Source organism: Diceros bicornis, chromosome 23, assembly GCF_020826845.1.
Source record: "Diceros bicornis minor isolate mBicDic1 chromosome 23, mDicBic1.mat.cur, whole genome shotgun sequence".
Classification (NCBI taxonomy): domain Eukaryota; kingdom Metazoa; phylum Chordata; class Mammalia; order Perissodactyla; family Rhinocerotidae; genus Diceros; species Diceros bicornis.
In genome coordinates, this window is record NC_080762.1 from 39,972,648 (window position 1) to 39,995,089 (window position 22,442).

General features: G+C 32.5%; 1 protein-coding gene across 4 annotated transcripts in view; it reads left to right on the forward strand.

Moving 5' to 3' along the window:
* Positions 1 to 22,442, forward strand: part of EPHA7 (EPH receptor A7) — a 169,225-nt gene that overhangs the window by 135,757 nt on the left and 11,026 nt on the right. The window contains exons 6-14 of one of the 4 annotated variants that reach the window (XM_058566614.1): positions 1,085 to 1,209; positions 3,820 to 4,003; positions 9,411 to 9,519; positions 10,151 to 10,206; positions 14,569 to 14,694; positions 15,589 to 15,774; positions 16,363 to 16,424; positions 17,922 to 18,131; positions 18,826 to 18,975. In XM_058566614.1, the coding sequence (XP_058422597.1) occupies positions 1,085 to 1,209; positions 3,820 to 4,003; positions 9,411 to 9,519; positions 10,151 to 10,206; positions 14,569 to 14,694; positions 15,589 to 15,774; positions 16,363 to 16,424; positions 17,922 to 18,131; positions 18,826 to 18,975 (1,208 nt within the window). The remainder of the gene's footprint in view (positions 1 to 1,084; positions 1,210 to 3,819; positions 4,004 to 9,410; positions 9,520 to 10,150; positions 10,207 to 14,568; positions 14,695 to 15,588; positions 15,775 to 16,362; positions 16,425 to 17,921; positions 18,132 to 18,825; positions 18,976 to 22,442) is intronic. The other 3 variants (XM_058566615.1, XM_058566616.1, XM_058566617.1) reach the window with 3 other exon arrangements.

Sequence of the window (22,442 nt, forward strand, 5' to 3'; positions counted from 1 at the left end):
AAGAAGTAGAAGAAATACAATAAAGCCAAAGGGATAAACATCAGAAGCTTGTTTAAACAGCTTTGGCCTCATATAATTGCTTTTCTGTCAGCAGGATTATTAACAATTTCGGACATCTGAAAATTAAATTAACAGCCTGAAAATATTTTACAGAGTGAGATAGAGCATGATACATGAAACATGATGACCCCACTGAAATTCAGCCAAGCCAATGCAGCTACTCATTGAGACAGAGAAGACAACTAGTTCATCATCACCGAGCAAATTAGACAGAGCAAATTTGTTTGCTACATTCCACAGTCTTAGCTACCGAAAAGAGTATATGCCACTAATTAGAATGAAAGAGCTCTAAGCATATTATTATCTATATAGAAAGAGAAAGCAAAATTGTAGCTCGGATTGCCTCTATCAAAGCTTGAAGCCTAGGTTACATGGGTATAAATTACACGTGCAAGAGTCTGTATGTGTATGTATGCGTGTTCATGCACGCATTTAAGTAGCAGCAGGTTTAGCATATTCTTGCATCTTGACCTAATGAAGTGTATAAAATTTTTCTGAAGGTTAATTGGAATTCTTTGGGAATGCACACATACACACATGAAACATAAAAACATTTTTACAAAGTGTGATCCCTTTCAATGAAGATTAGAGTAGCCATTTCATATCCTTTTTCTTGCATAGTCTTAAATTATTTTTTTCTTTTAAAACGTGTCTTGCCGTTACATGTGAAATAAATATTTGGACTTAGTTTATCATTGGAGATTAATCTGAAATCATATTTTGTAGCCTTAATTAGCATTCATTTGCTTAATTGTCATTCTCAGCCCCATCATTTCCATTTTTCACTAACTTGAACAATGCTATCTTCTGCTGTTTGCACTTTAATTTAAATTTCTATTAAGGTTTATGAACAGTAATAAGGTCCTGTTTGAATATTCATTAGCTTCTGAATTGTGAGCTATGAAAAGGTGCTTTCTTTTACCTTAATGAAACTGGCACAGCATGGGACTGATCAGTTGTGACATTTGATTTGAGGCATCCAGTGAATTTTCTCATTGTTTATTGACACATCTTGTCCAAACAGCTCCCTCGCAAGTGAGCGGAGTAATGAAGGAGAGAGTGTTGCAGCGGAGTGTCGAGCTTTCCTGGCAGGAACCGGAGCATCCCAATGGAGTCATCACCGAATATGAAATCAAGTATTACGAGAAAGTAGGTGCTAAGAACGGCTGAAATGTACAACGATGTGCGGTGTGTCTCATGTCCTCTACTGCGCTACAGACTGAAGTTTGTCATTACACCAACTCTTTGGAGCTACTTCAACATGCATAATTTTAACTATTTTTAATAGCATTTCCCTGAATCTCTGGTTCATTATAATTATGATTTCTGCGTATTAAGTTTCTGTGTTACACAAGTGAATATATTCCACTAGTAGTATATTTATTTATTCCACTTTTGATATCATAATAATTAGAGGTAGGATGTTTTAGGACCACAGAAACTACAGAGCCCAATGCGTTTTTGAAAAATGTTTCTTTTAGGATGTCTGTTTGGGCCCTTAATGATTCATTTAATTTATGTGTTTCAATGATGATGGTGGTGGCCTCAAATAATTTAGTAATTTGAAAAAATAAGAATATTTTCTGTAATAAATATGTAGTATTCTCCAGACTTCAGAATCAGGTGATGATATTTCACTCCTTTAAACTCCTCCTGAAACTTATTTCATATATGTTATGCTAATCATGTCCACCACTTGTTTACACTTCTCTTGCCATGAAAAATAGTATGGCTAAAACCCAAGTGCTGCCCCTGTAATCTCCTTATAATATCTGAATTGTAGTAAATAGTGATGTATCTGAGTGTATGAGTACGTTTATTTCTGTCCCATCTGGAGAGAGAGAGAGGGGGGCACCCTGTTCATGAATTATTATCTGGGCTCCACCTCACAGGAAGTCCTGGTTCAAGGTTTGAAACATGGAAACTATTACTATTACTAATAGTAATAGTGATAATAAGTGTCCTATTGACTTAACTGAGTTAGCTGTAGTGCTGCCATATACATAACCATTTTAATCATTTAGACAGAATTTCAAAATAGGAGCCTAAAGCTTCGGTAAAACTTTGGGGTTGAAATGACTTGATTTAATGAATTAAATGCATACAGTGCACTGGCAATAGATACATTTTTTTCTCTTTGAAGACAAACAGAAAGTTTAAGGTTAGTTTCAATGTTCAGATTACATTTAGAATATTTTTATCATTATTTCCATTATGAATTCTTGACTTCCGTGGCCAAAGTTACATTTTAAATACCTCACTTTTGCACCAAGGAGTACATTTCTTTTCCCATCAAATGTGTTTCCGAAGGAATCCTTGTTTTTAATGTTGTTTTTGTTATGTGCTCTAACAGAGTCCTTTCTGAAATTTCATCAGAGTTCAAAAGCAATAAGACACATTTAAAAAATATGTTAGATGGTAAATGACAGTAAAGTTTCTTACAATGCAATGAAATATTTTGCAAATCCTTACTCTGGAATAAATTTGTTCAAATAGTTACTTTTCTATTTTGCAGGACAGAAACAGAATATATCTACATTCTCTCAACTTAAAAATTAGGCAATTATTAGAAGAGAATGATTATATTGTATTTTATGTATGTGAGCATGTGATCTATATATATATCGTTACCATCTATTATCAGTTATGCCTAGTTATTTTATTTGAGATAAATATGTATTTATAATACCAACTATCATTTTTATGAATGATTATAGTGAAGTCAATCACAAATCAGCTTCACTAATCCAGTTTAACTACATATACATTTATTTACATTTTTGTAATTATCAGGATGAAGGCAAATCAAACAACCAGACTGACGTTTTCAGATTTCAAAGAATAGTTTTATTGCCAGACACAGTTGAGCACAGGATTTATTATAGAACACATAGGAAACTATGTAAAATTGTATATTTTGATGAATAGTTTCTATAACTTTTTTCATAAATAACCCATTAGAGTCATATCAATTAAGCTTTAAATTTGTACTTATTTGAATATTGTTTTGATGGAGTTTTTTATGTTCTAGAATTTTTATATTTATTTCATTCTTAGACTTATCATAGATAATATGATAAACACATTTTTAAACTTTACAAGTCTCAGTTTTCATATCTGAAAAATGAGGAAATTGAACTAAGTGATGTTTAAAATGTTGTCAAACCATAAATTATATACTTTAATTTTTATACTGATAGTTTTAATTTAAAATATTCCATTAAATACTATTTTGTAAAAGTGGTTTTATTCTATGAGAAATGCAGTTTTTAATGAAAACAATTGATACATCACTATGGTAGTAGTGTTACCTAAATTTCTTGATTTACTAGCCTTTTTCATTTTTAGCATACGGCTTTTTGCTTGCTAAGTAACATTCAGGCAAAATCTTAAGAGAACTACATTATGAAATAAAGACCTCTACTAAACCATAGATTTTACAGGTTGTGCCCATGCTTTGGCCAGTAGGACATTTGATTAGATTTATGGCTAAATAGTTCTTGCCACTATGCCCTCTACCAACAAATCAAAAGCTCAAAACATCAAAATTATTTCTCTTTGAAATTTATAGAACAAAGGCATGTGTTTATATTTACATTTTATATCATCTTGGAAACAACTCAATGTTATAATATTCCACAGGGTACAATGTAGCCTTTATAAAAACAATGCAGCAAATTGAAATAAATTACAAGAGTTGGCTGTCAGATTGCCTGGCTGCAATCACAATTAAATATTCCCTGTATATATTGTTTCTAGGATCAAAGGGAACGGACCTACTCGACACTAAAGACCAAGTCTACTTCAGCCTCCATTAATAACCTGAAACCAGGAACAGTGTATGTTTTCCAGATTCGAGCTTTTACTGCTGCTGGTTATGGAAATTACAGTCCCAGACTTGATGTTGCTACACTAGAGGAAGCTACAGGTAAAATGTTTGAAGGTAATTACCACCTTTGGTTTGGATTCTTACTCTCTATAACTCTGTCATATTTTTTTCAATATTGGGAGTGATGATTTGGTCCAAGATAATTTTTAAATTTAAAGGTAAATATATGTGCATATCTATATAGTTCCTAAAGGTTATTCAGAATAATAATTTAAAATTTGCTCTTTTGTTTAGCAATGTTAGAACATTGTGATTTAAATTAGTCTCTTTAATGCATACTGAATTTATTTTAAATAGATGAAGTCAGAACCAGAAGCAAGATTCATCCAATTGTATATTGACATAGGCTGTTTTTGTAGACCCCCAAATGATCTTACTCTAGTTGTGTCAGTTAAAGCTGCTCCTTCACAGAATCCCCCCACAGCTAAAGCCAGGTTGTACACCAGGGTGGGCCAGAGAAAGATGATGTGTAAGAATCTGTGTTAATTTAAGCTACTTGTCCGTTAGCAGTGATTTCAAAAATTGCAGTTCAGGAAGAAGATTTTTTATTTATTTTTATTTTTGTCATCTTTAGTCATTGTTTATGAAATAGTTCAAGCATACTAAAGAATATATTTAAAGTATATATGAAATATTAAGAAGAATAATTAAATGAATATCTCTGTATGTACCACTCAGCTTAAAAATAGAACACCACCACCATCTTGAATTCCCTTTATCATTTTGTTTATGTTTTATAATGCACCATAGGAACATAACAAAAATACATGAGTCTATAGTGTATCAGAAATAAACAGATGTATCTTGGGATGCATGTCCCAGTTTATTGTCAGAGTGCAAGTTCAGTACAGCCTGAGTACCCCTGCTGGTTGCTCTTCAGCTAGGCTGAGGTCTCAGGGTGTCTTTGTGTATTTTGCAGTTTTGATTTCTCCTGGTGTTACTGCTCAAACACAAGGTTCACCCAGCTGTTATCGCCTCCTCTCCTTGCCAGTCTAGTGTTCCCACACATTCTAAACAAAAATGAGCTAAAAAATGTTGTATGATTTTCTTCCCTCAATTTTTAACAAAAGGTTTTTAAAATAAATTAAATCAATATAATTTTAACCAGAGTTATTTTGACTTCAGAAAAGGATTGTTAGATCTTTGAAAAGGTAAACTGATAAATATCCTTTGCATTAACTAGTGCTTTTTGAGTTTGCTAACAGTATTCTTTCAAAATATTTTGTTATATTTTTTATTTAAGCAGTAACTCTTACAACCTTAAATAATAAAACACATATTGAAATAAATTTGAAATATAAATCATTTACCTAGAACTGTAGACACAAAGGTATCAGTTGAAAAAAAAGTCACATATTTTGATGTGATAAACTTAATGCCATTATTCGTTATTATCTTTTTTAAACAGATTGTATAAAATTAAAAATGTGAATATCTAAATTCAGTAGCCTGAAAAACATTAAGGCATTTTAAGATTTCAACCTTTAAACATTTGAGTGGTCTTGTGTTAAATGTTCTAGTAGTTTTCAACTTAAACTGATCTCATAATATTTCTTTATGATTTCTAATATAATAAAAATCTTCAAGTGATTTTTTTTATATTTTAATGAATAGTTTAAACTTAAATTAGAAACATCAATTAGTTATCTTACATTTACCTAAACATTCTTTCTAAGTTAAACCTTCAGGTTTGAAAACTTTCAAAATGAATTTGTACATTTCCTGACTTCATAAATTGAGAATATTGGGCAAAACTATTATTTATGCTGAGATTCATAGATATTATTTTCTCTACTTAAAATTGAAGTAACCAAGACTCAAAGAGATTAAGATAAAGTAGTAGAACCTGAATTATTACATGAAATGAATGTTAAAAATGGACTTTTGCATTAGAAAGAATTGGGTGATTTTTGTCATCAGAATATTCTCTCCCACTGGAATGTAAAATTGATGCAAGACCTATCTACGTCTCCTTTTCTTACTATTGTCTTGCCAGTGCTTACTATAGTGCTTGACACATAGAAGGCACTCAGTAAATAAGCAAAGAATGTGTACCTCAGAGTCATCAGCGTGGAACAGATTATCAGTATCAATCTGTGCTGGTAGACATAGTCCTCGTTTCACATCTCAGCTCTGCCGTGTCCAGTTGTGGGACTTTGGATGAGCTACTTCTCTGTAATCTACTTGCTCGGATAGCTGTACCCAATTTACAGGGTATTCTGCAGATTAAATGAGCTAATGTACACAAAGTGCCAAATACAGTGCCTAGCACACGGAAAGTCGCAAGTGTCAGCTTTTATTATTTAGCAAAGTCATTCTAAAGCTTCTTGGTCTCAGGAACTCTTATAGGCTGTTAAAAAAACATTGAGGATTCCCAAAGAGATTTTTATTATTTGGATTATGTCTATCAATATTCACCATGTTAGAAATTAAAACTGAGAAGCTTTTAAAACACAAGAACACAGAAACACACATTTCATTAGCCATCAGTGATGATGTTATCATGTGTCATGTAACTTCTGGAAAACTCAGCTGTGCACTTGTGAACATATGAGAGTGAAAAAGGCAAAAAACATTTTCATATTATATGAAAATAGTTTTGACGTTACAGATCCCCCAGAAAGCTCTTGAAGGACCCTCAGGGTTTCACAGACCCCTGTTCGGGAACTACTGATTTAGCATAAGATATGTGCTGAGAATTAGAGATGCACGGAGACACATGACACAGTTGATGCTCTCAGTTTAAAGTTTAGTGAAAGGGAGAGACTTGTATACAAATTCTAGCCATACAATTAAGAGCTGGTAGAGTGCATGGCCTGACGCTATCAGAGTTTCAGGGAGCAGGGATTCACTGTGCTAGGAAGGAGGGCAAGAGGGAAGATGCCACCAAAGAGAAGTCACTTGAGCTATTTGAAAAGAAGAGTTAAACAGATTATTCCGTTGCACATATATCCTCAAATTCTCTTCTAGGCAGAGTTAACTCTACTGCTTTTACAATTTTAAACCTTGGTGTGGTGATTATGGCACTTAAAAATTATGTTTAAAATTTATTACCCATGAAATAGATCAAAATATTAACCATAAATGTTGACTACAGAAAGATTCAAGTATGACCCTGACTATACATAAAAACTCATACATAGAGGCCGGCCCGGTGGCATAGTGGTTAAGTCCGCACGCTCCTCTTCAGCAGCCTGGGGTTCGCAGATTTGGATCCCAGGCACAGAACTACGCACCGCTTATATGTGGTAAGCAGCCCACATATAAAGTAGAGGAAGATGGGCACAGATGTTAGCCCAGGGCCAGTCTTCCTCAGCAAAAAGAGGAGGATTGGCAACAGGTATTAGTTCAGGGCTAATCTTCCTCACACACACAAAAAAAAACTTATAAATAAATATTCACAAATTATAATTCATTATTCACCTGAGTTCAGTTTTCTCATTGGAGTTCTGTTTCTGAAACTAAGGGAAGAACTGACTGAGCCTGGCACAAGCGAAGAATTAGACCCATGGGACACATCAACTGAATGGAAACAATTTCTGCACATAGGTGTATAATTTTTTCCCTCCTTAAGAACAGAAGTACTCGATTCTTTTTCTTCTCTTGATATATATAAAAAGACAGATAAAAATAAAAAACAACTGAACCAAACAAATAAACAAAAATACTTGAAGTCATCTTTTCTCTGTTGAATGATAATAGGCTGTAATTCAGAAATTAAAACTTAGAAGTTGTTTTCTTTTTCCTCTTTTTTTTTCCCCTTGTCTAGCTCCCTCGGGGAGCAAATCAGCAGGTGCTGACTTGGGGAGTGTGTATAATACCTTTGTTAGAAACTAACTATTACATCAGATCTATTTTTACTGTTTTTCAATATAAGAGCTATCTATTATTAGCCTAGGTATACAAAATTAAAAGATGAGTTGTCAAAAGGAGGGAGACATAGATAAACTAGAGACAGGCCAATCAGAAAAACTTTATGCTGCCTATTATGGCAAGACATACTTTGCCTACATAGAATTTACTACTCCAGAGAGCCAGTCCCTTGCCACTACCAAGAAGGAACAGTATTTTCCATCCTGCCTTCAATTAAAGATTACAACTGTTGGTTGTTTCAGAAATGCACAAACTGTATTAGTTTGACAATATATATTATATGAGATTTGCAATTGGATCATTTATTGGAATATACATTTTCATTGTTTTACATGTCTTGGATTATTTTATGAAGTCTATACTAGTATTGAAAATATAATACTCTGGGGAAAATATGACAATTGCAAATTACCACATAAGTAAAACTTCATTAATTTGGAAAAATGGAAGTGATAAGACCATGTGACTTGATAAACAGTCAGAATCAGAGGCGGCTTGAAAGGACATGTAAACATATACTGTCTGCAAAGAGACTCTCAGAAAGGTCCAGGTGGGCTTGCTTTAATGAGCACAGAAGAATCACTTAGCATTGTACAGGAAGTGTCTACAATTAGATAATGCTGAAGGGTTTTTTAAAGTACTTGCAGGGGGCCGGCCCGGTGGCTTAGCGGTTAAGTGCGCACACTCTGCTACTGGCGGCCCGGGGTTCAGATCCTGGGCATAAACCGACGCACCACTTCTCCGGCCATGCGGAGGCAGCGTCCCACATACAGCAACTAGAAGGATGTGCAACTATGACATGCAACTATCTGCTGGGGCTTTGGGGGAAAAAAAGGAGGAGGATTGACAATAGATGTTAGCTCAGAGCCAGTCTTCCTCAGCAAAAAGAGGAGGATTGGCATGGATGTTAGCTCAGGGCTGATCTTCCTCACAAAAATAAATAAATAAAATAAAAATAAAATGAAGTACTTGCAGAAAGTTTGCTCTTTCATAAATAAGCTCGCTTCTCTGCGATCTTAAACTCTCAAATGTGTGTATTGCATACTTTATTAAGTTAATGCAAGTAATTCTGCTTATCTTTTTCCTGAATCATGGTGGATTATAAATTCATGCTGATTTACCATGATTACGTGATGATTTTTATTTAATATTGATGATACGAGAGAGAAAGTACCTAAGGTACTTTGAAAAATACACAGAATATATATTTTGGTTCCTTTTTTTACATACCAGAAAAACAGACACAGAGGGATCAGATACCTTGCTGAGGAAAAAATAGAGATTTAATAGCAATTGTAGAAGAAAGATCTCTATCTCTTGATTCATAACTAAGATTCCAGCAATAAGGCATTGTGTAGGTTTCTTTTATGGCTGAGGAATATAAAATAGATGAAAGTAGTGTTCTTACCACTTCTTTAAGTGCAAAACTAAACATTTATTTAAATTTATTTTGTTACAATATAATGCATTTATTCAAAATTAGAAGTGAATTAAATAGCATAGATATCTCTTGTTTATAAGATTTTTTTAACCTCTCAAGTTCTTGCATGGTATTGAGTGTTTCTGAGGGTGTCTTCTCTGTTTACAGCTACAGCTGTCTCCAGTGAACAGAATCCTGTTATTATAATTGCTGTGGTTGCAGTGGCTGGGACCATCATTTTGGTGTTCATGGTCTTTGGCTTCATCATCGGAAGAAGGTAAAACACAGATTTATTCTAATCTGTAATATAAAATGTATTGATTTTGCAGAATTATGTCAGCCTATTAGTTATCGTTTAGTTTAAGTAGTAAATGCAAACATTCTTTGTCTGATATGAAACACTAAAAGTCAATAAATTGTCATTCTCTCAAGGTCAAAATACAGTGTGAGCTTGATCATCCCTTTAATTTAAGAGAAATGAGTATTGTAATTTCTATTGGGTGAATTTTTATTGGTTATTTTCAGAGTTAGGTTTTTATAATAAATATAAATGATACCTGGGGCAAAATTTACTCTTTTAGTTAATGGTTTGTGGAACCCATTTAAAATCTGTTGTTGTTTCAGAAAAAAAGTATAAGCAAATATTCACCCTTTGATATGTCTAAATTGACAAAATATGTACTTTCTACATTCCCTCACACAAAGACTTTATATTCCATGCATTTTTTAATCATGTGAATTGCAATATTATTATTAAATTAGTTCGTAACTATAGACAGGAAGTTTTTGTACTTTGTTTATAGCTCTAACTAGCATGTTGTTAAATAATTAAGGTATATTGTACTGAATTTTAAATATGTAAAGTAAAATCATGGATTGAGATTGTCACCAATTTGGTTTTCTTCCAGGCACTGTGGTTATAGCAAAGCTGACCAAGAAGGGGATGAAGAGCTTTACTTTCATTGTAAGTGTTTGGCTTTTCTTTATTATTACATACCCCAATTAATACAGAAACTTGGTTGTTAGTATTGACATGAATAAATTCCTAAAACATCATGCTTAAAATTATATACTGAGCTCAAATTGTTGCTTTAAAGCATTTGAACAAGATTTTTAGAATGAAGTCATATGACGTGATTTTTTAAAAAATAAAATATATTCAGAAATGTAATCTCTCAAGAAATTTTAATGTAACTATAAGATATTCAGCTGCTTTTATGTCACAATTTTTCCTTTTGCAAGCTTTGCCCAATTGTTTCATACCATTCTAATAATAATCCATTAAATGTTACATATGCCCATGTTCTTGCTAAAGAATTTATTTTGAGTTAGAAGCACAGGCCCCTTTTTTCCATCCAATGAGTGCTGCTACCATTAAAGACTAAGCTTTTCTCTTCAGCTACTATACATTGTCTATCACTGATAGATATTTCACCAGACATAAATAGTATAATAGGATTCAATCTTCCAATGTGCTCCTGTGTATTTGGGTTACCTGATACTTACAAATTCATTTTAGAAACCATATTCAGAAGAGAGTTTAGGGAACCCAAGAAAATAGATGTCCATCTGCATTTACCTTAACTTGTTGCAATGTAGATGGCAAGTGAAAACATGAGAGCCATGCAGGTGAATGTTATTACTTTATGCAGCCAAAGTGAAAAACCTAACAATCAAATGGTTTTAGTTCTGATAATTAATGATATTCTTATCCAAACCCATTATTCCTATTTTTAATCTTTGAAAATATTTTTAAAAATTTTTATTTATTATTTTTCTTAGTGGCTATAATCTTTACTAAAATTTCTCATGGATAGATACATTTCCTAATTGGCATAAAAGTTATATCTATTATTATGTTAATTATAAAATTATGTCAGTATCTAAGAAGATATTGTCATTTACCTATCTGAATGTCACAAGAATATATAAGCATCAATCAAGAAAATGTGTGGTTTAAAGACAAATTGTGAACACTGTTATTATCATTCCTAAGTTTCTTCAATGTGTTTTTATTTGTTGAACCAACGGTTACCTTGACTTTAATTTTCAAAAGAGAAGTGGCTTTACATAATACATATCCAGATTGATTATGAAACTCTGGAGAATTCCAATGACTGAAGGCAGAAAGAGCATATGGAATACTACAGATTAATGTATAAGGGGTCACCGGAGGTGGCTTTATCATGAAGTTTAAGCTTTGGAGCCCTTCCCTTCCACAGACCTCGTTCAGGGCCCTGGGGGAGCCCCACCAATTTTTTGTGTATAATCATTTTTTTTTCTTAAAGAGAGTATCCCAAATTGTAGAAAGTTCAAGCCTTACAAAATTTAAATCTACCCCTGATTATGACTGAATGCGTGTGATTCTGCCACCTCCCCTCTGGGATCATTTGATATGCTCCCAATGTTGGTGCTTCCTTTTGCTAATCCGGTGAGGATTTTCCTGTGACAAGCCTCAGTAATGAGGGTGCCATAGGCGGTTTATACCTAAAGGATGTACAGAAAAAGTGGAGGTTACATTTTTTTCTCTTTCATGGCATGAGAGAATATTTTTAACACTTCCTCAAACAAGAAGGAGGGGATGAAAACATGAATGCCTAAATGTTTGTATCTAGCTTAAAATGTATATAGAAGAGTGACATGAGCCTATAGTTCCTGGAATTCCTGGTTCTGCCCATATGTGAATAATTTGATGACAGAATCATTTAATATTGCCTTAATCAGTATGTCACTTTTCTTTCCTCTATTGAGTATATCTGAGATATCCCAAAATTGTCAAATACGTTTTAGTTTATTTGCTTTTAGCTTGCAAGTTAATGCGGAAGGTAAATTGAAAGATGGCTTATCTAACTAAAAGTTGTTATATAGCCTTATGCTTAAGTGTCATCACTCGGTTTTAATATTTTGATGCCATTTCCTTTTTTTACACTTGACATCCAGTTTGTAATTAGAAAAAATAGAGCTGCATGTTTTACTTGCTACCGTAAACAAGATAAGCTTGATATATATAAACAGTTTTCATCTCTGGAGCAAAATATCAGTGGTGGTTTTAAGATATTTAACATTCATGAGAAATGTAAATGAGATTGTAAAACACAAAAAAGCTTACACTCTTAAATTGAAATATGCAACAGACCAGAATAGTCAGAAATTATGTCAATATTTTCTTTACTTTAAAACGTCCATTTTTAAATGAATAATGAAAAAATAAAGGGCACTTAACATATCCTATCCTGGTAAAATTCTTGGTATTTTTGAATCACCCTTTTTACAGGGATATCTTTTCTTGTCATTTGATGAGAACCAGCCATTTCATTTGATTTTATGACTGTATCTAAAATACGTAAAGTACAACACTATGGTCACCAGCTATTTACAAGTTGGTGTCCTTTTATTCCTTTAGTATACAGACAATTTTCTTAGGTGCTAAGACACCAGATTGAATTTTTACAGAAACATGAAAGCAATCATTTAACTAGCTTTTAGAGCACTGAATTTAATAGAATGTCCAGTCATTTGTATCAGGCGCCCTCAACTCTCCATGGCCCCAAGTGCTACATTTAAAGATATAAACACAATGGAGGAGTTTAGTGAAGCAATTCCAATTTACATTTTGTTTCCTCCTACCATTTCTTCTAACAATGTCTTTGAATCCAAGCTGGGCAGTATTTCATGTTTTTATGCCAAAATTGCTCTGGCCTGTCAAAATGTTTTATGACAGCTTGAATAAAGAACCATCAGAGACCCATTTGAGATGCAGAAGGTTACCTCCAATCTAGCTCCCTTATCACAAAACAAAACCAAAAAAGCAATGAAAGAAAGAAAGGAAGAGAGAATAGAAAGGGAGAAGATGGCTCATTCTCCATCTGCCTGCCAATCTAGGAGGTTAACCTATTGTTTTCTTCCCTTCTCTCTTTTTCTCCTCCCCCCTCTTCCCTGTACTCCTTCTTTCTTTTCTCTTTCTATCCCCTCTCTCTTTTTTTCTTGTGTTTTTTTTCATGTTCAGCTTTAGTAACAAATGAGCATCTGTCAGTTTTATAAACTGCAACAATAATTGTTTAAGACAATCAATTTTGGATAAACAATCAACTACAGCAGAATAAATCAAGATTTTTAAATCCCATTTTCCTTTATACATTCTGCTTCTTTTTGTTTGTTATGTGTTTATTTTTAAAATATAATTTTAATTTAATGTGATGACATAAGCACAGTTAGGCTGCAGTGTAATACATAAAGAAATATATTGTTCTCCAAATAGTAAGATTTAATGAAAAGATTGTTCAGTGGCTTTGTTAAAAACAATAAAGTTTTTTTGAGGATATAGTGTAATTCTTTTTGTTGCATTAATATAACCAAATATATGCCTATCTATCTTATCTTTGTCTTTAACCAAATGATTAGATTTGGAATACATTATTGTAATTGAATTTGATTTAAAGTGGACATAGCCTTATCTGTTACCTGCATGCTTCTGGGTGCATTTTAAGAAGATTTTAACTTTTATGATGATTCTATGTTGTTTGAATTTTGACTACCTTTTCTGAGGCTTATTGGCTACCTCCTCATAGCAGTTAAGATCTTCCAGAGCCTTATAATTGAAAGTTCATATAAACCATTCTTTTTTCAAATTGCTGTCATACATGGTTAGCAGATCCCAGGAATATTGTAAATTTTCTAACTTTACTCTGCACTTTGTACATCTGGCCTCTATTGCCCTTCAAGGTAAAGATGAAACTGTATCTTTAGTAAATTTCTGATTCTGTGATAGCGGTCCCTCACATCTTGTATTTATTTTATGTATATGTCAACGGTGGTTGGTCTTTAAAAAAATAAATCAAAAGAATAAGTAAGATGTCTAAATGTTTTTAATATTGCTGTCAGTGTAGTAGGCTACCTGTAAATGAAATGTCTTCTTTTCCCAGTGTATTAATTTGGTTGATTGACTGACTGATAGATTTACAAATGTGTTTCCAAGTCCATTACAAACCTCAATATGGCTTGAACTATGCCATGATAGCAGTGAATTTAATTAAACCTCCAGTCTGATAAGAGTCATGTCAGAGAATTTTGGTGATGTCTTTTGTTGATTTACTGGAAAAGCAATTCAGTTAGTAACCTATGAGCTGGAACCTATGTTACCTATAGAAGCTTGCAGATAATACCTATACGCCAGCAGACTGAAGTAGTCTGTTAAAACTGCTGTGAATCAGGTGATGTGGAAGCAAGTTCACTGTTCCAAGGAGCACTCTGCATAATGAAATTCCTGGGCTGACTGCACAATAAGTGCTTTGCTTCATCACAGTCATGCTTTCTTACATCATTACAGTTAAATTTCCAGGCACCAAAACCTACATTGACCCTGAAACCTATGAGGACCCAAATAGAGCTGTCCATCAATTCGCCAAGGAGCTAGATGCCTCCTGTATTAAAATTGAGCGTGTGATTGGTGCAGGTAAGGCTCTTGTAGCTTCCTTGTTCAGCTGTTCCATTTAGCCGAGATCGAAAGTCATACATCATAATGACAGGCAAATAATTATACTTCAAGTATAGAACTTTTGCATTTACCTCAACTGTTAGAAGCAATGAGGCTGTACTTGTTTATGAAATCATAGGAAAAAAGGTGAAAAAGAAGCATGTTGCACAGAGAATCTGTTTATCTTTTGTCTTCTGTTGGATTTTTAAGATATTGTTCTATTATAAGCTATTTCATAATAGTTCTGGCCTGTTGTTCAAGAAGTGACTTAAAGTCACTTAAAAGTATTTAAAAAATTAGAATGTTCCTGAATTTTGCTAGATACATTTCCTGCAAATAGCAAATACATTTCCTCCTATTTGATTACCATTTTCTTGCTAAGCTTTCATATTTATCTTTTTTTCTTGTATTTGTAGGTATTAGTTACTAGCCACTGCACTATTTAATTCCATGTAGAAAATTAATATGTATGTATTATTTAAAAGGAATATTATTTTCTATGTATATAATGTATTTTCATAATAATTATACATTTTTGGATCCAAGTCCCTTAAGTCGAGCAGACATAGTGCGTATGAATCCCTGACTTAAATATTTAAGAAATGTTTCCTTCTCAAACTATAAAAGCAATAGCAATGTTTAGGATTTGCTAATGTGCCCTTATGCTCTAGTAGACGGTGTACATTATACAGTGTATTTCAAATCTAAATGTTGTTTCTGAAAGAGTTCTTGTTAATCCAGTTAAAAAATAATAGCTTGTGTAACAGATCATTTAGGAAAGCTTAAAAGTGCTTTTAAAGAATTTAATGCATTTACTTTGAGTGAGGAAATATTTCTGAAATTAAAATACTCCTGCCTGTTCTGTTACTTCAGGAGAATTTGGAGAAGTCTGCAGTGGTCGTTTGAAACTTCCAGGAAAAAGAGATGTCCCAGTAGCCATAAAAACCCTGAAAGTCGGTTACACAGAAAAACAAAGGAGAGACTTTCTATGTGAAGCAAGCATCATGGGACAGTTTGACCACCCAAATGTCGTGCATTTGGAGGGGGTTGTTACGAGAGGTAGATGTTGGTTATATCTTTCATTTGTCAAGTGGACTGTCAGAATTAGTGTTATTTCATACATAATAAAAGAAGAAAATTATGAACATATTGCATAACCTAAATGAATGTTTTATCTTGGTATGTAACTGATTGAAACTATTTTTATGTTACCACCTCAGAAAAAAAAATCAGGATAAATGAATGCAGGGCTAGAGTTAAAGAATACATCTGACAGATCGATGGAGTGACTGATAGATATTTTCATTTAGCTTCAAAAGCCATAAAAATGATACAGTTTAGTCTTTACATTTTTATATAAAGTGTCATTTTCTGAGTTTTAGTCACAAAGCAGGAGTCAGAAGAATACACTGACTTTTCTTGTTTAATTTTATGAATCATGATCATGTTCCACACAGATATTTAATGACTCTCTGAGCTTAGCAGCAGCAGTAGAAACACTAGAAACATTCACAGCTCACCTATTCAGTCTTTTGAAAAAAGTACCATGTGTTTTATCCAAGATGAGAACAGGAATAACCCTAAAGTTTAGGTTATGGTTCTGAGCAACACTTTTTTTTCTTTTATATACATATTTTTTTAATTTAGGGAAACCTGTCATGATTGTGATAGAATTCATGGAAAATGGAGCCCTAGATGCCTTTCTCAGGGTAAGTAACAAAATTATCCTCCTATTCTAAATATACTATACATGTTACCAATATAATTTTCTGTACTTGTTTTTTGCAGTGTAAATGTGAACATTATAAACTTCAACAGGTCAGAAAATTGTCTTTGAAAAGCAGATTAAAAATCAGTCCTAGATTGGATTGAACTAGAATCTTTCTGAGCATTTAAGTAATACAGCGTAGTTAAAAAAGAGTTTCCATTCGATTACCTCAAGTACAGAGGATACCTGAAGCCCTGTAATTTGAACAAATGTTGTAGAGTAGCATTTTACTTTTTCAGTACAATCATAAATAAAATAGAGAGGTAAAACAGAGAAACTAAAAAGTGAGATAACCGTTCAATGTTGGCACAATAATCCCAATTCTGCTGTGTGGAACCATTTCTATTATATTGTTATGTCAACATCAAGCATAAGATGTAGAATTATTAACATTTTTTAAATGAATAGTATGAGATTATTTTAGTAAATGATAAATTCTAGATGTATAAACATACCTATTTTTACTCTCACAGACTTTTCATCTAAGAATATGAACATGTTAACATTTTACCAAATGGCAAAGAGAAAATAATCTAAGGAAGACAAGGGCATGCAGAGTTCTCATACATGATCTAGAGTGATACAATCAACCTAGACTTATAAGCAATCAGAGGCTTTAGAGAAATTTTTATTGCTGCATATTTATGATATGCCTAACTATGAACTCTCTGGGAGAAGCCATCACCTAGCAAGTTCATCAATCAAACCAATGTGCTCATGCACCGTATTTGTGATTCAGTTGGAGAAATGTGTGGGTTAAAAATATATGGTGGCCAGTCTGGTTACAAAGAGTTCTCAACCCTGTTTGCTAGTACATCTATTTTAGAGAATCTTTATTGCAAGTAATGTTCCTACCTCTCGCAAAACAGGGAAAAGAATAAAATGAAAACAAAGTCACCCAGTATAATCATTTTCTACTTCTTGATTTCTCTTTATCATTAATCAAAACATTTTCCCCTTCTTTTTTTTACTGTTTGGAGAAAAAATCTTAATGTATCTGTCTTCATCCCTTTATATATTTTTAGATTATTTATATAATTTTTTAGCAAGTGGGGAAAACACTTAGCTGTCAGGGATAATATTTTTGGATATTCTGTTCCCTGACCATGACTTAAAAATTAGCATATACTTTTGGATTTGCATAATCTGAAACTATTATTAATTTATGTTAATAACATCGATATAAATAACTAAATGATTACCAAAATTCTATTTTGTATTATTTGGCTATCAGTTAAATCAGCACCTGTTATGTTTTTCACAAATGTCTGTATTATATAGAAAATTAGTTACTAATTTCTATTATACGATAGTAAATGACAAATGTGCAGACATTTTCCATGGTGGTTTTTTCTCTTTCAGAGTACATTTAACTGGACTTTTATTTTTGTCCATATTTTTTTTGTCCAATATTTTGTTTATATTTTGTTTCCTGTAGAAACACGATGGGCAATTTACAGTCATTCAGTTAGTAGGAATGCTGAGAGGAATTGCTGCTGGAATGAGATATTTGGCCGATATGGGATATGTTCACAGGGACCTCGCAGCTCGCAATATTCTTGTCAACAGCAATCTTGTTTGTAAAGTGTCAGATTTTGGCTTGTCCCGGGTCATAGAGGATGATCCAGAAGCTGTCTACACAACGACTGTAAGAAAAAGTCTATTACTGCACCTCTTCATAATCCTGAGATTTTCCTACCAAGAAAGCAAGGTTCAATACAACACTAAACAGGAGAAAAGAGGCAAATTGATCTCAGCTCTTTGTTGTTGCTGTTTTTCCTTTTGGAAGAGTCGTTATTGCTTTTACAGCCTACATATAGCCTAAGAGAATAAGTAATAATAAGAATGATAACATGCTTATCTTATATTGAGATGCTGGTATAAATAATTTGCAGTCATATAGGCAACATGTAGTTACTAGCACTCAAAATTGTAGCAGAAAAATATAATCCCATTTTAAATAAAGATTTTAAAAGAATATGCTAATTCTTATCCTAACTTTTGTGACTTTAGAAAAATGGAAAATTTGTGAGGATTTACTATAATATCCGATATTTCATTCCATTTTAATGGTTATTTCATTGTCTTTTGACTAGACTCTTGCCCAAAGACCAAATAGGATGCATTAAATTGAGTTGACTTAAAAATGAAAACTTGTAATGACATTTTAAAAAACAGATTAGTAACTTTAAATACACTTAGAGAGATTCAAGATGAATAGACCAAATACTGCTGAATTGCCAACCAAGTATACAAATGTTTAACTGTAGCTTTATGGTACTGCTATAAATGATTTATAAGTTATTATACATATTTAAAATGTTACTTTCTTTTTATAACAGGGTGGAAAAATCCCAGTGAGGTGGACAGCACCTGAAGCCATCCAGTACCGGAAATTCACATCAGCCAGTGATGTCTGGAGCTATGGAATAGTCATGTGGGAAGTCATGTCTTATGGAGAAAGACCTTATTGGGACATGTCAAATCAAGATGTAGGTGTTACACTATTTAAACCAGAAGGATTTAATACATTAATATCTGTTATTATTCGAACATGTAGGTAATGGCTTATAAGAAGAAACTGTTATAGAATTAGAAAAATATGATTGCTGAGTTTTCACAATTATCACCACAAATTTTCACAATAATTACCGTAAATTAGTGGTTCAATTAATTTCATTTTGGTTTTTATTTTGAAGAATTGCTTTTACTTTTTTTATTTAAATTCTCTGGACATAATAGAAGCCTACAAAGGATATTTCCTCCTTGATATAGATAATGATGCTGTGTTTGCACAGCTGAGTGGGAGAGTCACATGAATAAAAGAATCATTTGCAGAGGGAAAGGGGAAGGAAGATTGTGTTTTATTTTGTCTTTGAAGCTTATCTTTCTTTTTCTTTTAATGTTCTGAGAAAATCTGTTTCAATTATCTACTGTTGATTGACTTAATTAAATTTTAATTTCATAAGGTAATCTAGATTTTATGATCGATATTGGTAAGTGTTTTATAGTGATATTTTAGATTGTAATCAAAATGGGAGTGCCCTTGGCAATGCCTAAAAATAGAAAAAAATAGTACTTATTAAGTGTGTACCCTGTTGCCATGAGGGCATACTAAGACATAAAACATACTGTTATCCTTTGAGAAAAGAAGCTGATAACAGTTCTTGGAAGTATACTTCTCACACCAAGAGACCATTTATCAAACAATGTAACATAAGTGCCACTGAATATTTGCTTCTATTAGGTTGAATTTTATGAAATTGACATTTTTGTAGTCAGAAACATTCAAATACTGGCAGGTTCATATAGTTCAACTTATTGACAATGTGATTGAAATTTAGATAAAAACAGAGCAAGTGTAAAATCCATAAAGGTACCCTGAACTTGAACTAGAAATCTGGAGAAGACTTTGGTTCATAGCTGATGAGAGAATTCTCCAAGGGAGCACACTGGGAAGTCCAGAAGCAAAGGCTTAGCGAGGTGTATGGGGACCAACCTAATAGACTTTCTTTCCTGTAACAGAGATGTGTACATTGGGAGTGATTCAAAAGGAAGATTAGGTTGGGGCAAAAGGATGCAAGATTTTTTTTGAAGGAGTTTGGAAATGATACAAATTTAAAGTTCTTGAAGAGGAGAGTAAAAAAAATAAATAGTGCTTGAGGAAAATCTATATTGGCATTTAGAAGAAGGATATGAGTAGCAAACTGGTTTGAAGTAGTCAATTCTTGAGGTACTATAAACATGGACAGCAATAGAAACTGAATAAAGTTAAAATTGAGTTATTTTTCAAAAAGAGATCATGAATATGATTATATTAAATCAGTATCTTTGTTTTTAATTTTAGAATTTCCGATACCAAATGTCTGTGCTTCTTAATATGTGTAAATAGTTATTTTTAGACAACTGAAGTCAGACTGTTGGTAAGGTTATTTTCAGTACATTTGCCTACAAATTTCTGCATTAACTAAAAAGTTCACAGCCTGAAAAGGGGAGCTTTTAAATCATTTAAATATTTTGGTATTTTGAATTGAGAGATGACATGAAACTTTTTTGTGTTTTGTTTTTGTTTTTCAAAGATAAAAGTCTAAATGATGAGTCTGTTTGGCAGAGGCAAAGTTGTTAATATTTGACAGGTCTCAGTGTCAAAGATTTCATGGACTGTCAAAATGTGGGCAACAAATCCTTAGGGCAGAGAAAGAGAAATATTTACATTCCCTAGACATTTGGTAGAGTTTCATTTCTTTTGACACCTTCCTTCTGTACTAGATTCAAACATAAAATGAGTGACAAGAATAGAAGATAACTTAAATTCAAAGTTCACTTAACTTCTAAAAACAAATAATAGAAATGGTTAAGAAGAAAAAATAAATATCAGCAATTTTAATTTTTAGAATTCCATGTGTTGTTTTTTTGTTTTTCTTGAAAATGTAATATCGTAAATATATAATTAGTATATCAAGAACTAATAAATATTTTTATTTATCAAGGGAAATTATTATGTCTACAGTGAAGTTTAGTTCGGACCTAGAATATTTAGTACCGTCTTTCTTTCATTTTTTTAATTTTGAGGTCTAAATTATTAAATTCAGACACAAGTTTCTATAATAGTAAGAGATTACCTACACAGTTCAGTTTTTATAGTGAAATTGATGTTAATATTCCTCGTATAGGATAATATTCATTGTTTTATATTTATGTGGTTAAAGTGTTATTTGAGCAATTATATGTTTAATTTTCAATATGCAAATAGTGAAAAAGACTGGATAATGTGAAATAATGGATTCCATTCTGGTTAAGAAATTTTCTGGATGAAAGATTTCTTACTTGGAGTTTCTCGAGAGACTCAGAGATCTGGTATCCCCCTGATGCCTATGGAAATTCTGTGTATATGTGAATATATTGTGTTTTTCTGGAAAGCTTGCTTTAATCAGATCTTCAGAGATATTAATTTTTAAAAAACTAGTCAGATTGATTTATTAAGTGAATCAATTCACTTCATATTGTTTAAATTTTGTTGTTAAGAATTTATCAGGGATTTTAGAAAACCCTCAAAAACCCAAATGCCTTGGATTTTTAAAGACTTCATAAGACACCATGAAAATGATATGTAATTGACGATTATGTTGGTAAGCAAGTCCACAAACTTTCCAGGCTGAATACTGAGTAAAGGGAGGTTTCTATGATCACTCTGAAGAAATAGAAAGGGGTATTGTAGGAGTCAGTGAAGTAGATAGTTGCCAGGGGGCTTTGATTGCATTCTAGACAGGGTAGTGAGCAAGAAAAACTTGGGAAAAGATAACGTGCAGACATATGATGATACCCACACCCAAATAGGTTATCACTTGATTAACGCTTGAGTGAATGCTCATTGTATTTTCATGGACCTATAACTTTCTTGAATTTTCACTGCAATGGAAGCAGTTAGAATTTAGTTATTTGCTATTAAAATCAAGGATGAGCTTTCCAAATAAATTTCCAGTTTTCATTCTTCTTAAAAATCTGCAAATACTTAGCCCTTTACATAATGGCCTTTCAAAGAAAAATCTTTATATATGTAAGTGTAGTCAAACACAGTAACTATTACAGAAATTGAAAATACTCATATTTGACATTCACAGCAGCTGTCTTTTAATTGAATTTGTGTCTTAATTAGTCCAAATAAAATTTTTACTCTCAAATTATAAAATTTTGAAATTATTCATTATAGATATTATATTTTTTCTGTTTATAATACTCAACAAAATTATTTCTTCTCACTTTAAGCTAGGCCAGTGAATTGTTAATTTTACTAGTAGGTAGTCATAAGGATGATAAAAAAATTAAGCTTCCATAAAGATATAGGACATCAAGATAAATCCTTTAAGTGGTCCATTAAAAGATATTTAAGAGCCTTGAAAATATAATATGCTTGTAACTAAATTTATTCTCAGCTAAATTGTGAGCCCTCAATTTTTCC